Source organism: Malaclemys terrapin, chromosome 8 (assembly GCF_027887155.1).
Source record: "Malaclemys terrapin pileata isolate rMalTer1 chromosome 8, rMalTer1.hap1, whole genome shotgun sequence".
NCBI lineage: Eukaryota > Metazoa > Chordata > Testudines > Emydidae > Malaclemys > Malaclemys terrapin.
The window spans coordinates 33,895,292-33,920,677 of record NC_071512.1 but is presented as its reverse complement, the minus strand read 5'-3'; the positions used below and the strand labels follow the sequence as shown (position 1 = coordinate 33,920,677).

The 25,386-nt window shown below is 47.6% G+C and overlaps 1 protein-coding gene across 1 annotated transcript in view; it reads left to right on the top strand.

Annotated features, from left to right (window-relative positions):
- The first annotated feature begins 19,552 nt into the window (after nucleotides 1–19,552).
- HSPA9 (heat shock protein family A (Hsp70) member 9) overlaps nucleotides 19,553–25,386 on the top strand; it is a 39,035-nt gene continuing 33,201 nt past the window's right edge. Inside the window, exons 1-2 of the mRNA XM_054036926.1 lie at nucleotides 19,553–19,715; nucleotides 22,056–22,114. Coding sequence (XP_053892901.1) covers nucleotides 19,635–19,715; nucleotides 22,056–22,114 — 140 coding nt within the window. The 5' untranslated portion in view covers nucleotides 19,553–19,634. The remainder of the gene's footprint in view (nucleotides 19,716–22,055; nucleotides 22,115–25,386) is intronic.

Sequence of the window (25,386 nt, the reverse complement as noted above, 5' to 3'; positions counted from 1 at the left end):
GAAGAGAATTGGTATCATCAGACCTCTGTGTCCAATCCAAATTAACCAGCACAGCTCAAATTTCCAATTTGGGACACTGACTATTCACGGTGAACATCTACAGCCCAAGAATTATTAGTGGAAATTATTCAGTGAATAATTCTGGAAAAGAAAGAAATTTGAGAAACTTCAGTACTTGTGGGCAATTCAGAGAAAAAAAGAATTCACTGAATAAGTTGCTCCCTATGAGTTAGTTATTTCAGCAAAGGATGAGCCAACTATGTGGGAAGTTATGAACATTTAAAATCAGCAGTTGGAACTTTAATCTTGTCCCCCCTCAGACACCTAATTCAGTTTTGGTTTAGATAATTTCAAAATTAGTGGGATTTGGAACATTGGCCTGGAGTGGCAAACTGCGGCCAGTGGGAGCCACGATTGGCCGAACCTGTGGACGCGGCAGGTAAACAAACCAGCCAGGCCCGCCAGGGCCTTTCCCTGAACAAGCGGCGGACCACCTTTGAGAACCACTGTCCTAGTGAGATGGAAGGGGGTTTTTCATTCCAGCCCCTCACACACTGAATTGTGGATTCCTAGCTGGATTCACACAGCTCTAACATCCAGCCCAACCACAAACCACATATCTACTCCATCTGGACTTTAGTGAAGTATTTGATACGGTACCACATGGGAAATGGTTCGTGAAACTGGAGAAGATTGGGGTCTGGTCTACAGACCTATATCGGTATAACTACGTTGCTCAGAGATGTAAAATCCACACACCAGAGCGACATAGTTATACCAACCTAACCCCCCCGTGTAAACAGCACTATGCCAGCAGGAGAGCTTCTCCCACTGACAGAGCTACCACGTCTTAGAAAGGTGGATTAACTAAGACAATGGGAGAGCTCTCTCCTGTTGCCTTAGAGCGTCTTCATTAAAGCTCTACAGTAGCACAGCTCAGCTGCATCGGTGCAGCTGGGCCAATGCAGCGTTTTAAGTGTACTGTTGCCCGGAAACTAGTACAGGAATTGTAAGTATTGAACTGGCTAAAGGGGAGGCAGCAATTGCCTGTGCCAGAAGGAGAATGATCACATTGGAGGGAGGTTACTAGTGGTATTCCTCAAGGATCTATCTTGGGACCCATCTCGTTTAATATTTTCATTAAGGCCCTTGGCACAAAATGTAGGCGTGCACTAATTTGCTCATGACACAAAGTTGGGAGGCATCATCAATGCAGAGTCAGCGGTGGCTCCAGGTATCAGTGCAGCAAGCGCGTGCCTGGAGCGGCAAGCCGCGGGGGGTGCCCTGCCAGTCCCTGCAAGGGCAGTAGTCAGGCAGCCTTCGGCGGCATGCCTGAGGAAGGTCCGCTGGTCCCACGAATTCGGCGGCAATTTGGCGGCGGATACGCCGAAGCCGCGGGACTGGCGGACCTCCCGCAGGCATGCCGCCGAATCCACGGGACCGGGGACCTCCAGCAGGCAGGCTGCCGAAGGCTGCCTGCCTGCTGTGCTTGGGGTGGCAAAAAAGCTAGAGCCGCCCTTGTGCAGAGGAAGACCAGAATGTGATACCGGAAGCCTTGAGGACTGGAGTGATAGAAATGGGATGCAATGTAATAATATGAAGTGGAAGGTCATGCACTTAGGGACTAATAAGAATTTCTACTGTAAGTTGGGGGCTCATGGGTTGGAAAGAACAGAAAAGGAGAAAGACCTGGGAGTATTAGTTGGTCATAGGATGACTATGAGCCACAGTGCGATGCAGCCGTGAAAAAGGCAAACAAGATCCTAGGATATATTGGGAGAGGTATTTCCAGTAGAGCTAGGGAAGTATTAATGCCATTGGACAAGGCACTGGTAAAATCCCATCTGGAATACTGTGTACAATTCTGGTTACCATATTCAGGAAAGATGAATTCAAACTGGCACAGGCACAGAGAAGAGCTACTAGGATGATCAAGGGAATAGGGAGCCTGTCTTATGAAAGGAAGAGCTCGGCTGTTTAGCCTAGTAAAATGCAGGCAGAGGGGATTTGATCGTCTGTAAATACATCCGGGGTGAACACCAGAGAGTCAGAAGAGCTACTGAAGCTAAAGGAAAGCATTGGCACAAGAACAAATAGGGAGAAACTGGCGATGAATAAATGTAGGGTGGAAATTATAAGAAGGATTCTGATAATCAGAGGACTGTGGCTCTGGGACAACCTCTGAATGGAAGAAGTGGAGATGAACAGCCTAACTGGTTCTAAGATGGAGCCTGATATGTTTATGACTGGGCTGATATGATGGGGTTGCCTGCGCTAGCAGCGGACTGGACAAGATGACCCACGAGGGCTCTTCCAGTCCTATGTCCTGTAATCACCATAAGGCCAGTTCCCCATGACATTTCCCCCTGCATTTTGCAAATCCAAGAGAGCCTGATAACCCCAAACAAGCACGTGGATGCTTATGCAAACCAAATGTTCAGTGCTATGTCCATTGTGCCCTACAGCTGCTTTACCTGTTTCTCTGCACACAGCGGCTGCAGTTCAAGCAGAGATCAAAAGCCTGTGGGGATCAGTGCACCTTTAATTAATGTCAATTTCATGGAAAATACAGTGTATCCAAAAACACCCTGCTAAGAGATGAGGATCTCCTCTTCTTTTAATCACATGCATCAAGATTTATTGAGACATCCGAGTTGAATTACTGGAGCACTGAGAGACTATCACAAATCTATAGATTTTTATGTGTTGGGTAATGTATTTCTGATGGAATTTTGAGACTAAAAAGAACAATGTCATTAGCCATGGATTCTTCAGGGCACAACTGCTTTCTCCTAAAGAGGAAAAAATTGAAGTATATTTAAAAAAAAATGAAAATAGATATTTGTATCAACAATCAACGAGGATCACGTTTGTGTGTTAAACAACCACCTTGAAATTGGCCTGCCTCAAAGGACTAAGCAATTGCCAGCTACCTTAGCATGAATGATTTATGACATTCATGAACTTGGCAACTACATCAGATTTCCTAAACCTGGCAGCAAACACTGCCTGCATATTAAGTGAAGATTTATGATTTATAAAACTCACCTCATTATGCGGAGGTACATGAATTGTCTTATGTGCGCAGTCTATAACTCCCCGGACAGATGAAAAGGCAGCTATGTCACACAATTTATGCATTCTTGCTGCTGAAGTTTGGGAGGAAAAACCAGACAAAAATCACTAGTTCTCAAAAGAATATCTTTAATCATTTTGGGTTGAAATATGTAGTTTTAATGGCTAAAATTGTACAGTATCTCAGAGGATGGGGGAAACTGCAAAGGTTAATGGCTAAGGTCACTTGAATCACTGTACTAAACTATGGCCACATTTTGAAAGGCACAGTAATAGACAGCTTCCTAAATGACTCCCTGGAAATAACAAGAGCTTTGTCAGTCTAATTCTCTTTATTTTCTGCCCACTTTTGTGTGCCTTGTGCTATTTTTCATCAGCAAACTCAGCCGGATTCCAGACTTGGTGACATGATCTTCTGAGAAGAAGACTGCATGCAGGGAACCTTTCATGGCACTAATTCAAAGTGGCTATAAAAGAAAACATTGTACTTAAAGCAGCATGTAATTAATCCATGGAACTCACTTCCACAGGTGGTTGTTGAAGCAAATAACTCCAACTTGCTTTAAAAATGGATTTTGCTCATCTTGAGCAAGACTAGAGTAGTGACGTTAACGAGGTTGAAAATTCAAAGGGTTATCAAGGAGGCAGCAAGGCCCAGTGGGGAGAGCCCTGGAGTAGAAGTCAGGACAATGCATTTTATGCCACTGATTTGCTGGGAGACCCTTGATGAGTCAGAGTCTTTTGCCTTGGTTTCCTCATCTGTAAAGATGGAGATAATGCTACTAACCCCTTAGCTAAGAATTGCTATTTAAGAATTCTCTGGGTGTAAGTTGATTGCTGGCTGGACTCAAGAATAAATCTATCAACTTCCTCCTAAAAAAACAAGAAGGAGTATGGTGGCACCTTAAAGACTAACAGATTTATTTGGGCATAAACTTTCGTGGGTAAAAACCTCACTTCTTCAGATGCATAGAGTGAAAATTACAGTAACTTTCTGTAACTTTCACTCTATGCATCTGAAGAAGTGAGGTTTTTACTCACGAAAGCTTATGCCCAAATAAATCTGTTAGTCTTTAAGGTGCCACCAGACTCTTTCTTGTTTTTGTAGATACAGACTAACCCGGCTACCCCTGATACTTAACTTCCTCCTAGTTGCACAAGTGTCCAAGTGTAGATGGATTTTCACCTCCCTCTGAAGCACCTGCTATAGGCCACTGCCCAAAGCAGAACAGCTGACTAGATGAACAAATGGGGTGTTCAGGTCTGGCAACTCCCATGTTTGCCTCTAGGCTAGTGTCCATTGGTCTAAAGCAGGCCGGGGGGGGGGGGGGGGGGTTAGACGGACTGCAGCACCGCATGAGGTGAAGGAAAACTATTGGAAGGAGAGAAGTTCTTCTGCCTTGCCCCAAGTTAGATGACCACACAACCAGAGGCAGATGCACTTGAACAGCTGCCACCTCTGTCCACACTGTGTCTATATTTTCTGTACCTCAGGCGCAATTGGTCTTGCCTACATTGGAGGTGACGATTCTGGATGCTTGAGGCGTCTGACTCAGAAACAGCAGCAAGGTGTTAATGACAGAAGGAGCTTAGGGGAAGAATGCAAAGTCCTTCCCCTCCCTTTTCTCCTTGCTGGAGCCATTCTCCTCTTGATTTAAGTGATTTGATCTGAGACGCAGTACAGTGCACAATCTTGGCGCAGGACTCCAATGCCTCTGAAGCCAGTAGTGCATTTGTTAACTACACCCAGGGATTTCGGTTACTCCGAGCCTACCGAAAAGAGGGGAACTTGCATGGACACACCCACACCCGTGCAAATCTCGTATGCAGATAGTCTGCACTGGTACAAAATGGGCCTGATGCCCAAATAGTTACCGGGGTAAGCTGCAAGCCTCATTTTGCACTGGTGCAGTGTGTCTGCATTAAGGGTTTACACAGGTGTAGCTACGCTAGTACAAATTTCCCTCTCAGAGACAGGCCCTTTAACAAAAAGTAGAATGTATAGGATGCTGCAGAATGCAGCAAAAACTGGGGCGAGACCCTAAAATCATGTTGCTTTTTTTTTTTTTTTTGCATAATGCCCCATTTTGTCCAATTGCACTCAGAGAAGGTAATGGGGGGTGGGGGGAAGTTGGCAGTGTGAACCGGCTGAGTCCTTAGCCCATCCTCAGCAGAACACACAGACTCTGAGTTAATGTCCCAACTTACCTACTCCTCAGGTGCTGGCTTTATTGGTAACTGAAAAGCAGTCATACAACCTACACAGCAGCTTGACAGCTCTTTGCGTTTCCCTCCAGTGCCTCCTCTGTCACCATCCTAAGAGCCACACTGACACTTCCACCTGCTGGATGAGCTGTCTGGACTCCCACTGCCAGCATCACTCCGCCGTAGTTACCCTGAATCTCAGTGCAAGAGTCAGCATGAGCCTGGCGTGACTCTACAGTCACTCTACACTGGGCCATGCTACCCTATTACAGGGAAGTTTTTCTATTTGGATTTCAGTGAAGCAGCAGCCCCAGTGCATGCAGGGCTGCTGGCGGGGAGCGGGGGGTTGTCTGACTTTCTCCCGCCTCTCTACATCATGTCACAATTGGGGCTCATTAAACTCCACAAGCTGCTTGATTGTGCCTTACGCCCTGCCCCCCTGCACTGGGAGATCCAGGAAGCTCTAGTGGCACTTCAGGGAGATCCAGAGACTTGCTGTGCTCCCCTGAGTTGTTGCAGCTACTTCCATCCCCTCTCAGGGGATGCAGCACACACTCCCCTCGGAGGGGCAGCTAGCTTTCCTGGCACACACTGGGGTGTGGACCCTGCCTCCTTCCTGCTGCATTGGGATGACCAGCACCACTCGCCTCCCTCAGCCATGGCACTTGGGCGAGACTGTGCTTGTGGTCAGCTCTGCGGAGGGATGTAAGACGTGGAAATCTCTTTGTTTGCTCCCTCCCCGCCTGGGTGGCCACATAGGCACAGGGCACCATATAGCCCATAGCAGGTGCCCATGGAGCATGATCAGATGCAATTTTTCAAACCCTTTTAACTTCTTTAATAGCCTCCCTCCCACACACACACACACACACACAAAAATGTAGGGCCCAATCCTGTGAGTTGCTGAGCTGAAGTATTCAGCATGTCAGAAGATCAGGCTGTGAGTGTCCTCAGCTCCCCCTGAAATCAATGGGAGTTGAGGATTCTCAGTGACTTGAAAGAAGCATTCAGCTCTGGCAGGACTGGCTCATATCTGTGATCTAGAATCATGCCACAAATTCTCACCAGCCTGAGTGGGAGTTTTGTGTGAGTAAGGAGTGGAGAACACCGCTCTGAGCTGGGCACGATTGCTGCGCAGGTAGGAGGTGCCGTGTAGCACATCCGAATATTGTGGTGGTTTGGTGTTTATGAAAAAACACTTCACTATTGATTTTTCTATGACACAAAATTGCAGAGAAGAGGATCTGAAATTCTGATCTCTTTTTCTCCCCCATCCTCTCAGCACCAGGGTGGCTGAAAATGAGTGTTTGTTCTTTTTATGCCTAAACCAGTTTTTTTTTTTCACCATTCTAAATTTAAACCTTCCTTTTCAATGTACATGCATCTGTCACAGGGCTGAGCTCACTATAAACTGCCACAATCGTTTGTATCAATTGCAAAAACAAGCAGTTCAGTATAAGGACTCGGTGTGTCATTCGCAGGCTGACTCAGAATGTCACTCAGTGTATCCAGGCAGCAGCCATCCTGGCTTGACACACAGACTCAAGTGGATCATTCTAGCCAGTTTGAAGTATAAATTCAAATTGGCTGGGGTAAAAGTGTTCAGATACCCTGGTGATGGGCACAGCGTCAGAACCTGAACAGAATAATAAATAATAATCGCAATATAGCATTTTTCAGCAGCAGATCTCAAAGCACTTTACAAAAGAGCTCAGAATCATTATCCCCCTTTTACATATGGGGAAACTGAGGCACAGAGGCAAAGGGACTGGCGCACTAGTGCTGTCATATGGACATAAAACTGGCCAAGGGTGCAAACAAAGAGTATTGATCGAGTGCAGGGTATTGAGAGGGTAGGGGAAGTGCCTCATGGATTACTGCAGGGATTGGTGTTAGGTCAGGACTCATTTGGAAGAAGGAATAAACAGCCCACTGTGTTCATGATGGGACATTGGGGCATGTTTCAAACTCTGGTGCGAACAGCAAGGCCAGACAGGTTAGAAGTATGGGCAGAAAATAAGAGAATGAGATAGAGCACAGAGAAATGCAGGCTAGTTCATCTGGAAGATAACCATTCAAACCGCATTTAATCCCAGGGCAAAATGTGGAGAGCAGCAAGGCTGAGTGAGAGCCAGGGGTGATCCAGGACAGCAAGTAGATCTGAGATTGGAATAGCACATGGCAGTAGTTCTCAAACTTTTTTTTTCGCAGCCCACTTGAAAATTGCTGAGGGTCTCGGCCAGGGCCGGCTCCAGGGTTTTTGCCGCCCCAAGCGGCGGAAGAAAAAAAAAAAAATGCCGCGATCGGCGGCAGCTCCACCGCACCGCTTTCTTCTTCGGCGGTGGGTCCTTCCCTCCGAGAGGGACCGAGGGACCCGCCGCCGAGTAAGAGCCCAACTTGCCGCCCCTTCCCCTTGGCCTCCCCAAGCACCTGCTTGCTGAGCTGGTGCCTGGAGCCAGCCCTGGTCTCGGCGGATCATTTAATGATCTTTCCAAATGTTGTTTGTACCGTTAGCTAACTATTGTAAAGCACTTTGGATAAAAGCACTTTATAAAAATACCTTAATAATAATTAATGTTTTTTTGTTCTACAAATAAAAGCACACAACTCATTTTAATATCAGTAGTCTTACCTTTCTAATGTGATGGATGTGCCCTCTCTCCCCCGCCAGGGCTGGGAAGGGGCGGTCTTTCCCTCTCTCCCCCCACCTGGCGAGCTGGGGTTGGGAAGGAGAGGGGGTCTCTCCCAGGCAGCTGCAACCCTGGAGCTGGGGAAAGTCGCCTCTTTCTCTGGCCGCCGCAGCTCTGCATGTCCCAAATTCCCCCACCTCCTTGCCTCACTCCACTGCCCCCTCCCACCTACCCCTTATTCTCCCCAAGGCCACCACCTTACCTTACATGTGAGTCTTCTCCAGCGTCCAGGCACCTAATTAGTGCCTGCACGGTTCCACTAATTAGGTGGGTGGCCCTTCATTTTCTTGTGTGCGGCCGCTCAAGCACTCACCTTAGAGGGAACTATCTGTGGATCACCTGAATGGAGCTCGCAGACCACTGGTGGTCCACGGACCACAGTTTGAGAATCTCTGGCATATGGCAATTGAAAAAGCTAATGCGATTTTGGCATACCCAGAGGCCTCAAGTTACAGAGCAGGGAGCAGATATTGTTGCTCCGTGAGGGCTCTGTCTGACAAGGTGCTGAGCACTGTGCAGCCTTTGGTTTCCTGGCAGTAGATGAATTTCACAGGGTTTTTATGGGGCCTTAATAGTGATTTATCAGCATCATCTTCCTTGGCTACTGTCAGCTTTTTACACAGCGGAACATGCCGTGTACAGTAGCACAAATCTTCTGACAAACGTATATTCATCCTGAGCAGCACAAACTGGAGGTGTCAGCGAGATGGCCATGTGGGCCTATACTATAGCAATGCCACCAGCAATACTTGCACCAGTGGGGCAACATGGGCCCAATCCTACCCCCACTGAAGTCAGTGGCAGAGCTCCCCTGGGTTACAGTGCAGTGGGGTTCAGAGCTGTTGTCTTACTCATCTGCTTCAAAACATGAGCTCGTGTTTCCGTAACAGTGACAGTGCTCTCGGGAAGCCAGCCAAGTCCCAGGCTATTTAGGGCTTTATGGATGCTAACTGAATTGCACCCAGAAGCAGACTGAGCCAATGAAGAGCATCTTTGTTTTGTGCTCATGTACTCATGCCAGTCTCCCCCCTTAAAAAGGCACATGGCTGAAGTTTGCACGTATGCACCAAGCATAGGACATTGCAGGAATCCAGCCATGGATCTGGGGAATGCAGGAGCACCAATCTATCCACTTTGGGTATTTATCTGGCCCCCATTACAGTAAAAATTGTGAAGTGCTCAGAAACTAATGTACTTCTCCTCACACCACGCCATGAGGCAGGGCAGTGCTGGTATTCCCGTTGTACAGATGGGGAACTGAGGCACAGGTAGGGCTAAGTGACTTGCCCGAGGTCACCCAGGAGGTTTGTGGCAGAGCAGATAACTTAACCCAGATTAATATATACCAGGGTAATGCTCCAACCTCTGCATCATCCCTCCGCTGATTTTTAAAGCCCCAAGATTGCAAATCATTCAGACAAAGGGTCGATGTGCCTTCTCACTGGAGGGAGACCTCATAGGCCACATGGATTTTTGAAGTTATACTAGTAACAGGGGCAGGCAAACTTTTTGGCCTGAGTTTCCAAAATTGTATGGCAGGCCGGTTAGGGGAGGCTGTGCCTCCCCAAACAGCCAAGCGTGTCCCCCCCCCCGGACTTCTGCCCCATCCACACACACACCCCATTCCCTGTCCCCTGACGGCCCCCTGGGACTCTTGCCCCATCCAACCCACACTGTTCCCTGTCCTCTGACAAGCCCCGGACCCCCTGCCTCCCCATCCAATCCCCCTCCCTTCCTGACTGCCACCCTGGGGCCCCTGTCCCATCCAACCACCCCTTCTCCCTGTCCCCTGACCGCCCCCGGAACCCCTGCCCCTGACTGCCCCCTGCCGCCCCATCCAACCCCCACTCCTTCCTGACTGCCCCCCGGGGATCCCTTCCCCCATTCAAGCCCCTGTTCCCTGCCCTCTGACCGCCCTGACCCCCACCCCCTAAGCACCACCCCGAACTCCCCTGCCCTATCCAATCCCCCCTGCTCCATGCCCCCAGCCCCTTACCGTGCTGCCTGGAGCACCAGTGGCTGGCGGGGCTAGAGCCGCACCACCCAGAGCAGCAGGACAGACAGCCACGCTGCCCAGCTGGAGCCAGCCACGCCACCGCGCAGCACGGAGCACCAGGTCAGGCCGCAGCTCTGCAGCTTTGCTGCCCCAGGAGCTCGCAGCCCCACTGCCCAGAGCATTGCGCCTGCGGCGGGGCAAGCTGAGGCTGCGGGGAAGGGGGAACAGTGGGGGAGGGGCCGGGGGCGAGCCTCCCAGGGCAGGAGCTCAGGGGCTGGGCAGGAGGGTCCCGCAGCCCGGATATGGCCCGCAGGCCATAGTTTGCCTCTGCCTTACAGGATCTAGATGGGCTCATAATTCTATTTTATTTCTACCTCCACTGTAGCCCACTATTTTATATGTGTTAGTTTTAGTTGTAGTAGTTTATGACACAGGATATTGATTCTTTATTATGCCAGGTAAGTGTTTCCCGATTGAAGTTAAATTCCTCATTCTCAGAATCCCTGATAATATTTGCTGAGCATTTTGTAAGACCAGTAATAATCTTGGACCTCGCCACTGTGTAGATATCAACTCACCCAAGTGCTCACTACTGGGTCAAAAAGGACATGTCTCCAGAAGAAGTCATTTTGTTGCTTAAAAGAGGTAAAACAATTCCATGGATGTACCCTTGTCTTGCCAGGGTCAGTTCCTTAGTGGAAGGTGAAAAACACTTCTAGTCCAAGCCTAGGTCTTCCCTTTCCTGGAGCTGTCTGGTTGGTCTCTCCCACTCCAAGATGGTCTGATTCCACCACCTTTATTCACTGAGCAGTGCCATACTTCTCAGGTGACCCCATTGATTTTAATAGAGTAAAGGTAGCAGAGTTTTGGCTCAGAGCAGACAGACAGATTGGTTTGGGGGGAAAATACAGACCTAAGTATAGTCTGTCTTTTGCATAGGGAGTCCTAGTCAGGCTCTCCCACTCAGGAGGTTTGTTGATTGAGCCTTGTCCTCTCTCCTCAGGGACATCACCCATCTCACAAGCACTTGTATTCCCTTGACCAGCTGCTTCTAGATAAGGATGACCCACTCACCATCTCTGATGCCTGACTTCTCCTGTGTGTCCTGTCCAGGGCCGGCTCTAGGCACCAGGAAAACAAGCTCGTGCTTGGGGCGGCACATTTTTAGGGGCGGCATGGCCGGCGCCAGAATGCCGCCCCTAAAAATGTGCCTCGGCCGCCCTAGCTCACCTCCGCTGCTGCTGCCACTGCGCGCGAAACAACTGATTCGCGCGCCACTACTCGCCCTCCCTCCCAGGCTCTCAAACCTGGGAGGGAGGGGGAGCAGCGGCGCGCGAATCAGCTGTTTCGCGCACCGCGGCGGCTTGGGGTCTCCCCCTCCCTCCCAGGCTCTCAAACCTGGGAGGGAGGGGGAGATCCCGAGCGGCCGTTTGGGCGCCTGGGAGGGAGGGGGAGAAGCGGCGACCGCGCCGCGGTCACTCGGAGTCTCCCCCTCCCTCCCAGGTTTGAGAGCCTGGGAGGGAGGGGGAGACTCCGAGTGGCCGCGGCGTGACGCCGCTTCTCCCCTTCCCTCCCTCCTTCCTAGGCTTGAGAGCCTGGGGGGAGGAGGCAGGGCTGGGGATTTGGGGAAGGGCCGGGGGTGGGGTAATTAAATAAGGGTGGGGCAGCCAAAATTGTTTTTGCTTTGGGCGGCAAAAATCCTAGAGCCGGCCCTGGTCCTGTCTGGTTATTAACTCCAGCTGGACTGTCCTCTTTCCACACTTGACCCTTCAGGAGGCCTTGCATGATGGATTTAGGTACTTGGGCCAGATCCTTAGTCAGTGTAAATCGGTGTAATTCCCTTGAAGTCAAGGGAGCTATGCTGCTTTAGACCAGCTGAAGATTTGGCCTTCATTTCCAGCACAGACCACTAACCTTTCTGCCTTGGCTTTGTGTGGGCTTTGAACAGACACAAATATTTACTTTGAGTTAAATGTGCTGTTGCATGGACTTCATGTTCCACTTTAAATGTACAAGAGATTGTGGCTTAATTGTAAATCTTACCCAGTCAGAGCTCCCACCTGTGGACTGATGGACTCAGGCTAGGTTGGCCCCATCCTTTACCTGTGTCTTCTTTAACCTGAACATGTAAACAACTAGCCTTCTTGGAACATGGCTCTTTGTACGGAGATCACACCTTCACTGAACTGAACTAGGCTTTCTGGAACCTCCCTCTGTTGGTGGTTTTCTTTTTTTATCTGTGAAAAGCTTCAGAGCAGAGAAACAATCTACAGAATGTATAAAGGAGAGGTTCTCATTTGTAACATGCTAATTGCCTTCATTATTCTGGTTCCTGGAGGTGCCTCACATACCTATCACAACAGCTGCGATTGTGCAAGGGTGAAATGTGGTTTGCTGCTTCCCACTGTGGTCTGCATCTTTAGCACAAGTGACAAGTCACTGACACTTAAATAGTAGGAAGGATTTTTTTGTGAGCTGCTAACAGACTCTAAAGCAGCTCTAAAGATTTTTGTCTACTTGTTCTGTTGTTTCCATATGACTTTCTAGTCTCCCTCTAGGCCATGATCAAGTAATAAAATTCACATCCACGTAGCTAATAAAATGTACCTTGGTAATTGTCAGTGAGGATCCCAGCTGCACTAGATTCTAGTATCAGTTGTGCTGAGGTAAATTTGGAGTAACTCTTGAAGTCAGTGGGGTTACCCAAGTGATGAGCATGGTACAATTGTCTCCCATCTATGAGCTGAACACCCATACCGAATCAATTTATACAGCCACTCCTGTCCTCCGCCAAATAACTTCTGAAGACTCCCATCCCCTTTGATGCCCATGGTAAAGTGCCTAATGATAATGGCTAGGCAAGTGTCCTGTCAGTGATTCCTTAACCTCTCTTACTCCCTTAACAAAGATCAACATACCACCTATGAACCCCATATGTCATCTTGATCTTCCCAACTCTTCTCCCTGCCACCTCTTGGTTGTTTTCTACGCCCACCTGTTGTGTCTTGTTTCCGTTCAGGCCCCGATCCAGCAAACTACTCAAGAACATTGTAATGGGGCATGACTCACGACTGCAGCACCTCCTGCTGGCCATCCTGGGAATTAGCTCTCATTTCACCAGAGCACTCTTATCTACTGGTGTCTCATCCGTCATCACTCTCGCCTCCCCCTCTAGGACCCATGTTGCTCCCCAGACTGCAGTGTCCTGTCCTGGACACAGCCCTCTGGCTATGCCCCACTCAGTTCTCTCCCCCATTCCAGGGGACCCAACAGTCCTAGTCCAGCCGCTTGCCTCGGTGGCTGTGACACTCTGTATCTTGGGGAAACACCCTGCACCCCAATGTTCCTCCTGATAATATGATTGTGTGGTATCCAATGTAAAGTTTGTCATGTTGGGTGTCTTCAGAAGGCTCATGATGCACTGAGTATTGTTGTTATAGTAATGTTATAGGTTGTAATTTCATGTATATAGTTATGAAATTGAAAATGTGTCCTCATGGCTTAAAACAAGCCCAGGCAAAGCTCTCCAGGAACAGAGGGGCAGTTCACACCTCATCAGGGCACGTATGGGACAAACCCAGCCCAGCCTCACAGGAACAAAGGACACTGGCGTAGGCAGCAACAAAGGATCTGTTGGACTTTCAAGTGAGTCAGTCAGGGACTATGATGAGGTATTGCTCACCTGACCCTGAAGGGGGGGCAAAGCCAAGAGAGAAGAAAGAACATGATAAAAGGAAGAGACGTTTGCCATGCTCTTCCTCTCTCTTCCACCTCTATATATAGACATCACTACTAAGCGACTGAAGCGCTGATCAAAGGGGAGAGCCTGGCTGAAGGGCAACCAGCCAGCCTGTGGTGAGAAGCATCTAAGTTTGTAAGGGCACTGAAAGTGTTAAGATCAGCTTAGAATGCATTTTGATTTCATTTGACCAAATCCGACTTATTGTGTTTTGACTTATAATCACTTAAAATCTATCTTTTGTAGTTAATAAATCTGTTTGTTTATTCTACCTGGAGCAGTGTGTTGGGTTTGAAGCATGTCAGAGACTCCCCTTGGGATAACAAGCCTGGTGCATATCAATTTCTTTGTTAAATTGACAAACTCATATAAGCTTGCAGCATCCAGTAGGCATAACTGGACACTGCAAGACAGAGGTTCCTAGGATTGTCTGGGACCAGAGATATTGGCTAGTGTCATTTGGTTGCACAATCCAAGAAGCTTACGTGCTAGAGGCTGTGTGTAAACAGCCTAGGAGTGGGGGTTCTCACAGCAGAGCAGGGTAAGGCTGGCTTCCAGAGTCAAGGATTGGAGTGACCTAGCAGATCACCAGTCCAGATAGCACCAGGGGAATGTCACAGTGGCAAACTGCAGTCTTTGGTCTAGCCACTCACCTCAGTGGCAAACTGCAGTCCATGCATTGGCCATTCACCTCAGTGAAAAGTGGAGGGGCGGGGGGGAGAGACCCAGGCCTGTCCGCTACTCCAGGTCCCAGCCCAGGGACCCTATAGCCAGCAGGCACATACTGCCCCTTCTCCTACTCCACCACCTGTTTCCCTGGGCCACTTCCCCACAGCCCTAGTACTTTCTCCTCCCTTGTATCAGGACCTCAGGCTGACAGCTGTCAGGCTGGAACTCCCTCTTGCTCCCCCTGATCCTGCCTAGCACTGCTCTGTCCATGCTGCTATCCCTTTCAACCCTCCTACAGGGCAGCCGCAGCCCCTGCCCCTGCCCCTTCCCCCCCTGCCTAAAGAAGAGACTGCTTCTGAGCTGCTCAGCAGCCCTTCTTATATGGGCCAGCCTGGCCCTGATTAGCTGCTCCACTAAGTCTTCTCCCTATTGGCTGGCTCAATAAGCCCTCTTCCAATTGGTTGGGTTCTGCACAGCCTCCCCAAGGCTGTTTTAACCCTTTTTCTGCCTGTGCACAGCTGGGATCCTCATTGACAATTACCAAGGTACAAGTGCAGCCGCCCCACCACACATTCTTAACTTTAAGCACATGAATATTCCCATTGACTTGAATATCTGTTGCTTATTATGGGCCTGTACACTGTAACAATAACACAGAGCAGAATTTGGCTCCTAATATTCTCCATTTGGGCTCTTGAATTCTAGATATAGCTTGACTCCATGTTATGTTTGATCAGCCAGTGCCTTTTCTATTGGACCTAATTTCTGTGTGTAGGAAAGCGACTGGGGTATAGCTGACTCCAAAGGCTGCTCTTCCAGACCCTTTCGTAGTAGGACATATCAGCAATGCATGTACAAAATACACCTAGGAACCGGAGAGCAGCAGCTGCCTTAGAGTCACTGCAGACAGGAACTAATTACTGTGGAGAAGCTAACGCACAGCTCCCTGCAGAACTTGTCACATTTGTCTACGGATTTAAGTTGCCTTGGCAATGACAGATGTTTTATAACATACTAATTTCACTGAAGATTGCATGTAACCTTTTTGCACGCTGCCAGTTACGGAGGAATCTGCTTAAGACAACTGCAGGTTGAACTAACAAGACTTTTCCCCAAACAAATTGAAACTGACTTAAACCGTATCAAAAATCAATTAGGACCCAATGCTGTCCCCATTGAAGTCAATGAAAGTTTTGCTATTAACTTCAATGGGAGCAGGACACAACCCTATGGCAGGATATTTTTGTGTTGTCTCTCCCTCATCTTTGCACTAGCTGACTAGATCATTTCAAGGCTAGAATGCTGAGTGGCTCTGGAATAATTTGGTCCTGAAATGTTGCGAAGTGTCTTCACTAACCATACCAACTAGCATAAAACTGGTTAATTGTATCTGCACACACGACTCCCTCTTACCATTTCAATGGCACTGCATTGTGGGTACCCATCCCACAGGTCCCCGCATAGCTCCTTAAAGAGGGGTTTGTGAGAGAACCTAATGTGGGTCCAGAAAGGTATTCTGGGAGACTGAGTCAATGTCGCAGAATCCTCAGGGAGTCACACCATTGTTTATGATGATGAAACACACCCTACCAGCCCTCTTCTCTTCCTCATGGCCCCTCCTCACACCAGCACCCTTCCCTAGAAAGGCTCAGATCCAGGAAACTGCAAATATAGGGCCCAATCCTGCAAGGCACTGAGCATCCTCCATACCCTGAGAACTCAATGGGAGTTGAGAGCACTGGGCATCTTTCAAGAGTTGTTCGGCATCTTGCAGGATTCAGGTTCAGAGTGACTGAGTGGTGAGGGGAAGGTCACATTGTCTGTCAGGAAGTGTCTGTTTCATTTATTTTGCTACCTTGTGGGGAGGACAAAAGTTAATAGGCATCACAGCACAAAACTGTTTTAAGGAGGTACTTGGAGGAGGAGAGATGGATAGGATCCATGGCAGACAAGGTCAGGGAGGGAATCACATAGATAAAGATTCGGCAGGAGAATGGACCAGGTCTGAGTAGGAACTGCATGGAAGAAGGGTTGGAGAGGAGAACAGGGCAAGGAAAGAAAAGAGTCAGTAGAATAGCATCAGTGGTGCAAAAGGGAGTGTAAAGAGGCAGGGGAAAAGAGAATCCAGTAAGTTAATTCAGGGCATATTGAATTAACACAAAAGATCTTGCACTTAGTGTGGTGAAAGATGGATGTGTGACATTTCAGCAATGGTTCTTTAGATCATCCACTGGGCTTTGAGTCCAGCTGCATCCCAGGCCTGCGCAAGGCCACATCTGGAAATTGTAAATGGGGGCACTGACTTTTCAGGAGTATGCTCCCTAGCTAAAATCAACTAGATTCTGAAATATTAAACCACCAACATTCCAAGGGCACTGTACCCAGAGCTGCTGCAGGAAACTTCAGCCTCTTACCCCTGCAGTGACATGGAGGAAATGTTTAGGCGCTGAGTTCAGCTACTCAAGAGAGCTGCTTTTTTCATTTGTTCTTACAACATCCTTGTGGAGTACTGAATTGAATTGGCCGCTGCTTTGTTGATAGCGGCCTGTACAGTTAGTGCAACTGAGCCAAGAATTAGAGGCTCATTTTCGGCAGGATTGGATGGACGTTCTATCGTTGACTCTGTAAATGAAAAGAAAACAGGGGGGATTGTTGCAGACAATGCTTCAGGACAGCTCCCTCTGAGAGCACTTTTGCTTTAATTGCAGCCTTGCCAATACTTGCAAGTTATTTGTCAGTAATTTGAATTAAGTTGTCTTTCTCATACTGCTCATAATTCACAAGAACAGTCTGAAAGAGATGCAACTTTAGCATGGCACTCTGCTGCCCCCGTCTGGTAACGTGACAGAGCAGCACCCACAGACACGCTTACATGGGTATATTGTTTGTACTTCCAACTCGTTTATCTATTTATCTGAACACAGCCCCCTCTCCCTCCAATAGATTCAGATCCTACAGAATGCAGGGTTTCAATAGCTGAAAATTGTTCCCTGCCTTTCTTGCTGTGACGATCAGCTTCTGAACGTGACCTAAGGTAGTGTTTGTTGTCTTACAGAGACTGAAACAAAAGCTTTTAGAGTAGTGTGAACTGCACTTGTTCATATCTACTATGTACTAATGGGAAAGCCTGTGCAAAGATATGTGGAAATTGGGGGTAACAAAATGCACAAGAGGCAGAGTTGGGAAATAAATGGTTAAGAGCAAGACTGGGAGTTGGAACCTCTGGGTCCCATGCTAAGTTCCAACATTGACTAACAACCCCCCAACCTGAAGCAAATACTCACCAGCAACTACACACCACACCACAGAAACACCAACCCAGGAACCTATCCCTGTAGCAAACCTCGTTGCCTACTCTGTCCCCATATCTACTCTGGCAACAGCATCAGAGGACCCAACCACATCAGCCACACCATCAGGGGCTCATTCACCTGCACATCCACTAATGTCATATATGCCATCATGTGCCAGCAATGCCCCTCTGCCATGTACATTGGCCAAACCGGACAGTCCCTCCGCAAAAGAATAAATGGACACAAATCGGACATCAGGAATGGTAACATACACAAGCCAGTAAGTGAACACTTCAATCTCCCTGGTCATTCTATCACAGATTTAAAAGTCACTGTCATTGAACAAAAAAACTTCAGAAACAGACTTCAAAGAGAAACAGCAGAACTAAAATTCATTTGCAAATTCAACACCATTAATCTGGGCTTGAATAGGGATTGGGAGTGGCTGGCTCACTACAGAAGCAGCTTTTCCTCTCCTGGAATTGACACCTCCTCATCTATTATTGGGAGTGGACTACATCCACCCTGATTGAATTGGCCTTGTCAACACTGGTTCGCCACTTGTGAAGTAACTCCCTGCTCTCCATGTGTCTGTATATAACGCCTGCATCTGTAGCTTTCACTCTATGCATCCGAAGAAGTGAGGTTTTTACTCACGAAAGCTTATGCCCAAATAAATCTGTTAGTCTTTAAGGTGCCACCAGACTCTTTGTTGTTTTTGTAGATACAGACTAACACGGCTACCCCCTGATACTTGACCCAGGGCAATCACATGGGCCAAAATTTTGAAAAGTAGCCGGAGATTTTGTGTGCCTCACTTTTGGGTGCCCAGTCTGAGACATCTTGGGCCCAATTTTGAGAATACTGAGCAACTAGAATCTCCATTGACTGCATCTGGGCTCAGCAACTCAGAAAAGCAGGCCCCAAGTGGCTGAGGTTGGGCAGGGGTCATTTTTGAAAATGCTGATGTGAAACACAGAGCATGCTGCACCCATGTGTGGAGGCAGGGCAGGTTAACAGGATCAGCATGCCTGCTGCAGCACACGGAGAGACCTCTCTTCAGGGCAGTGTGGCCCCCGCACCCAGGGAGCAGCCTCCTGGCTTTAAGGGCTCTATAGCCAGCGCTGCCCATGGGCGTGCCACGCTGGGCCAGGCACCCATAAGGCCAATGTCCTGCATGGAACAAACAGGACAAGGGAGTCAGGGCAGGAGGGACCCGCCCTGCTGTGCGCAGGCGTGACCTTGTGTCACAGCCCTGTACTGCCAGCAGCGAGTGGGGAGCCGAGCCGCCTATTCCTGCGCGGGGAAGCTGTGCCTGCGGAGCTATACCCGCCGGGCTTTTCCCCCAAGGCCCCGGCCCCCGCCGGGGCTGGTTTCCCACATCCCTAGCGGCTCAGTAGCACAAATCTGCCAGCCACCGCTGGGAGCAGAGCACACGTGGTCCCTCGGCAGCCTTCCGACTGCGCATGATCAGTAAGGCGTCGGCAACAGCCACCTCCCTTCGGCTCATCTGCGCATGAGCCATGCAGACTTCCCTAAGCAGACAACGCATGCGCTCTTGCCTCTAACCGGCGCAAGCGTAGTGTGCAGTCGCCCTGACGCAAGGCCGCTGCAATTTCCCAGTTCTTCATCCCGTCCGACCTTGAGTACGCAGTGCCCGTCAGGACCCCAGCTGCCCTTCACAGTGCCTGTGTGGAACTCCCCCGGGGTGCCAGCGCTTCACAGGAGGCTTGTCGGCCGCAGCGCGGGATCGGGTAGCGCGCGCGGGGAGGTGCTGCGCGGAGCCGCCGCATAGTCTCCGCTGCGGCGCGGGGCGCTGAGGCGTTGCTGCGGGGTCAGGCTTTTGCAGCAGCCAGCCCCGTCGGGGTGAGCTGACCCGGCCCACGTGGGTGGAGGTTTCCAGAAGAGCTGCTGCGCAGTCCCCATTCTCCTCTCCGCGTGAGTCTCCAGCCCGCCACACCCGGACCATGCTGAGCGCCAGCCGCACCGCCGCCCGCCTCCACCTGCTGCCCTGCCGGGGCACCGCTCCCAGCCCCGGCCTCGCTCAGGTGCGGATCCGAGTCCGTGGGGGGCTGGTGTGGCGCCCCCCCCCGCGCGTTATTTGGGGGAGGTGGGAAGCGATGGGGCAGGCGTGGGGGGCGGCACCCTCGGGGTGCGGGGTGTAGGGAGGCCGAGGGTGGGGGAGGGGTGCAGGAGCCGGCCTCCTCTGGTGCTGGCGGGGGGTACCTGTATAAGGCGCCCCCCCGGGGGTCACGGCCGGGCTCTGCCGGCGAGTTGCGCGGTGGGGCTCCGAGACGGAGGGAGGGGGTGCCTAGGCCGGGGGCCGATGGCTGGCGGAGGCCCTGGGGCTGGCAGCCCTGTGCTGAGCTCCGGGGCGAGTCCAGGGCCAGCATCGTGCGGGGTTGTGTAACTCTCCAACTTGGATCGGTGGCTGCCCCGAGGCCACTTGGCGCAAGTCTTTTAATCTCGGTCTCGTTCCCTGTCCGTCCCGGCCGGCCTGTACTGCTGGCGGATGAGTTCATGGGTCCGTTAGGTGCTGAGAGGTTAATGATGAGGGAGCACCAGAGAACCGGGGCAGCTGGAAATGGGGAGGGCGCTTTTGGAATCTGGGCGTTTAAAATGGATTTAACTATAAGAGCAAGAGATTTCTGATTTTAACACCCAGACTGGTGAATGGGAATATCTAATAAAGGTGGCTCAACACAGAGTCATTGGTACTTAGGGGCGGGGGCTCTTCCTTTGACCTTCATTGTCAGCATGTGTTGACAGAGTTTAGTGCCAGAGTTCAGCTATACTACTGTGTGGCTTTCAGCTAATCGAAGTACCTGTTCTAGGAACTGTTTTTAAAAGTAAACAGCTTTGTGTCTTATTTGTTTGCTCCCTCAAAACTGCAAAAATTAGTAGAGAATCTTTAGTTAAGGAGCATTTGTTAGTTGGTATTGCTGACAGACAAGAAAGAGATTTTTAAAGGTAACTTGGGGGATTTGAAACGGAAAGACTCCCCTTGGTTTTAATGGGAGTTGTATCTGGCCCTGTAATGAGAATCTTAAATTGGCTAAGCATTTCTACTTCCCTGTGGTAAATAACCATTTGCCTCATCTGTAAAATGGGCATAATATTTAAGTAGTTCAAGGATAATGGAGATCGTATTGCAAGACCCTTTCAATGCTGAACAGTAACCTAGTTTCTGAACTCCCTGGTCTGTGTACAGAGAGGTACTCTGTCACGGTCTCAGGATGCTTTACAGTGGCATAGCTATGGTGCTTCCCTCACTGACAGAAAAACCACTTTCATCAATGTAGTTAATCCTCCTCTCCAAGAGGTGATCACTAGGTCAACAGAAAAATCCTTCAATTGACCTAGCCATGTCTACACTGGGCATTGGGTCACCCTAACTGCAGTGTGCAGGGTGTGACATTAGTTACATAATGTAGCTAGGTTGATCTAATTTTTAAGTGTAGACCAGGCTTCAGCCATTACTCTCTCCTTTCTGTCTCCTGCCTTTCCTCTTCTCACTCATCCCCAGGTCAAAGTGTATGCTAAGCAGGAGGGGTTTGTAGTCTCTGACGTATTAACAAAGCAGTATTTTCTTCTCATGACAGGATTTTATTTGTCCTAAGATGTGTTATGAGGTTACAAACTCAAAAACACTGATGTGTTTCATCCAGCATCTCTTAAACCTAGTTGAAAGAATGAAACTCTGAAGCACTGTCATCTAGTCTACCCCTTGAGGAAATTTCAAGAAACTTGTTTAATGTTTATCTGCTGCTGCCTGTGTCATGCTAAAGGTTCAGCTTTACGCGTTGCAGCAATTGCAACAACTTTAACTTGTGCATGTTCATAGCAAGAATCTTCTATACTAGCAACTTGCTCAGCTCGGATAATATGGGTCTTAAAATGTTCACATTTCATATAAACAACAAATAATAAAACTTAAGGTAAATGTTCTGTGGCTGTATAATATATTGAAATATTTTCTTGAGTCCTCGGTTAGTCTTCAGTTAAGTAAAAGGTTTCAGAGTAGCAGCTGTGTTAGTCTGTATCCACAAAAAGAAGAACAGGAGTACTTGTGGCACCTTAGAGACTAACAAATTTAGTAGAGCATATGCATCCGAAGAAGTGGGCTGTAGTCCACAAAAGCTTATGCTCTAATAAATTTGTTAGTCTCTAAGGTGCCACAAGTACTCCTGTTCTTCTTTTTAGTTAAGTAAAAGGAATTGTGAAGATTAAACACAAAGCTAATGTGGTAGTGGGGGTGTATCACTTTTTATTATTTGAAGGTAGCATAGCTACAGATCCTTTTAAAATACTGGATGTGAGGTAATCTTACCTGAAATAAGATGCAAGAAACCTCTCATTGCTGTAATATCCTGATTTTTATTTTATAGGCAGTCTGGAATACTCTCAGTCAAGATGTTATCAGAACAGTATCAAGTAGGAAGTATGCGTAAGTATCTCTCTTCTCTCCCTCCGCCCCCCCCCCTTTTTTTTTTTTTGAGGAAAAGATTGAACTGCAAGAAAAACAAAAAACTGTGTAATAGTCTTGATACCTAAATTGACTTTAGCTTCATAATTTGAAATCCTTGGTCAGATGTGTGTATGGTTAATTAAGGAGAAACAAAATGGCCTCTACTGGCACAGCATTTCATAAATAATCAGATACTAAGTATGCAAAAAATTTCCTGCTATAGGTAAAGTTCTTAGACCTAATAAAATTCCAAACAAACCTATTTATTTCAACACAAAGAAGAAACTTAATAAAACCTCTTTAACTTCATTTAATCCATCAGTTTGTTCCATAGATGCCAATGAAACTTAATATTTTTGTGAGCATAATCAATATACCAATCTTCTGCTGTCCAATATAAAGTAATGGAGGAAAATTGTGTGTGTATTGGAATTTGCAAAACTTGGTGATTTCTCAAGACTGACTCTGTCTCCTAATTTGTTTCCCTCACTTTTTCAGGAAACACTTAAAACGCTGTATCCCTGAAAAAGGTTATTCTGTTTAGGAATCCCCCTTTCTTGTGAAATCAGAACATTAAATGGGTGTGATAAATTACTATCTACTAATCCTGATGCATCATCAACATTATCTTCTATTATTGTGTTGGAGAAGGTTCCACAGCTCTGCGGATCAGTTTACATTCATTTTTTTTCTTTGAAGTGGTTTGTGTTCCCTCACAATATATTCTGCAGTTTTTCTTAATTTGTTAATCCAAGGTAAAAATAAACCTCAGGGATTCTGGTCTGTTGTATAACTTGATGAAAACAATATAATTGATGTAAGTCTTTAGCACTGGAGACAAATAAACTAAGTCATGGAGGTAAGGTAGCTCGGGGAGAGGGGTGGGAGGGTTGGGTGGTGGGGAGAATGGGGTGAGACCTTGGAGAAAAAGCTCATACCTGGGGCTACCTCCCTATCTCTGCTCACTGCATGTCTAATAAATTGGTATAATTGCCACTGAAGACAAGACTTCTCAAGTATACTAAGGAAAGAGGATATTCAACCTCCCCCAAAAGCAGCACCTCTCTGTAAATCATTTCATTTGGAAATACCACCCATCATGTTATCCCCACAGTCAAGGCTTAAAAATGTCAGTATGTCTTATTTCAAAAAGAAAGCTAGCTGTAGCTCTAAACACCCCAGGCTCAGAGGACCTCAACAGGGCCTTAGTTCATCCCTTTTATCTATAGATGTGTACTTTTCCATACTGAGAATTGCCTAATAAACTGATCTGAGCACTTTTCATAGTCTTTTTCCTCCAGGCAGCTGCTTTCAAGCAGGCGTGACTACTAACATCTGAATTATTAGATACAAATGAGGGGCTCTGACTACAAAAAACCTGTATTTCTGTATTAACTCTTCATAAATGTACTACAGTTTTTATGCTTGCTATATGAATGAATAAATCTGTTGTGGATTTTCCAGGTTAGATTGCAGGAAATAGCCTTTTACGTGGGAATTTGTAATCAAAACTGTGTATAGGGGGAATTATTGTAAAGGTGAAATAAAAAGCTACAGCTAGTAATTCTGATCACTTAACTGATTAATCAACAGCCCTAAAAATAATTAAACTCACTCGATTAACTTTGAGTTAATCGCAATTAATTGCCATTTTAATTGCACTGTTAAATAATAGAATACCAATTGAAATGTATTAAACATTTTGGATGTTTTTCTACATTTTCATATATATTGTATTCTGTGTTATAATTGAAATCAAAGTGTATATTATTTTTGCTTACAAATATTTGCACTGTAAAAATGATGAAAAATAGTATTTTTCAATTCACCTCATATCAGTACTTTAGTGCAATCTTTATCCTGAAAGTGCAACTTACAAATGTAGATTTCTTTTTTTGTTAGGTGACTGCACTCCCTCCCCCCGCCCCCCCAAAGTAAAACTTCAGCACCTACAAGTCCACTCAGTCCTACTTCTTGTTCAGCCAATCGCTAAGACAAACAAGTTTGTTTACATTTGCAGGAGATAATGCTGTCCTCTTCTTATTTACAATGTCACCTGAAAGTGAGAACAGGAATTTGCATGGTACTTTTGTAGCCGGTATTGCAAAGTATTTACGTGCCGGATATGCTAAACATTTGTATGCCCCTTCATGCTTCGGCCCCCATTCCAGAAGACATGCTTCCATGCTGATGACACTCGTTTAAAAAAATAAGTGTTAATTAAATTTCTGACTGAACTCCTTGGGGCAGAATTGTTTGTCCCCTGTTCTGTTTTACCCGCATTCTGCCATATATTTCCTGTTATAGCAGTCTCTGATGATGACCCAACACGTTCATTTTATGAACACTTTCACTCAGATTTGGCAAAACGCAAAGAAGGCACCAATGTGAGATTTCTAAAGATAGCTACAGCACTTGACTCAAGAGCCACTTCTACATTACCCGCCGGATCAATGGGTAGTAATTGATCTATCGGGGATCGATTTATCGCGTCTCGTCTAGATGCAATAAATCGATCCCCGAATTGATGCCCATACTCCACCTCAGCAGGAGGAGTAAGCGGAGTCGACGGGAGAGCCGCGGCGGTTGACTTGCCGCCGTGATGACGGCTAGGTAAATCGAACTAAGTTGCGTATCTTAGATCGAGCCCTCTTCCTCCCCTCGCTGCCCCCCAGTGTAGACCAGCCCAGGGTTTAAGAATCTGAAGTGCCTTCCAAAATCTGAGAGGGATGAGGTGTGGAGCTAGCTTTCAGAAGTCTTAAAAGATCAGTACTCCGATGCGGAAACCAGAGAACCTGAACCACCAAAAAAGAAAATCAACCTTCTGCTGGTGGCACCTGACTCAGATAATGAAAATGAACTTGCGTCGGTCTGCACTGCTTTGAATTGTTGTTAAGCAGAACCTGTCATCAGCATGGGCACATGTCTTCTGGAATGGTGGTTGAAGCATGAAGGGATGACATAAGAATCTTTAACGCAGCTGGCACGTAAATATCTTGGGACACTGGCTACAATAGTGCCATGAGAACTCCAGTTCTCGCTTTCAGATGACATTGTAAACAAGTGGTCAGCATTATCTCCTACAAATGTAAACATACTTGTTTGAGCAATTGGCTGAACAAGAAGTAGGACTGAATGGACTTGCAGGCTCTAAAATTTTTACGTTGTTTTATTTTTGAATGCAGGTTTTTGTATGTTCTATATTTGTAAATTCAAATTTCATGATAGAGATTGCATTACAGTACTTGTAT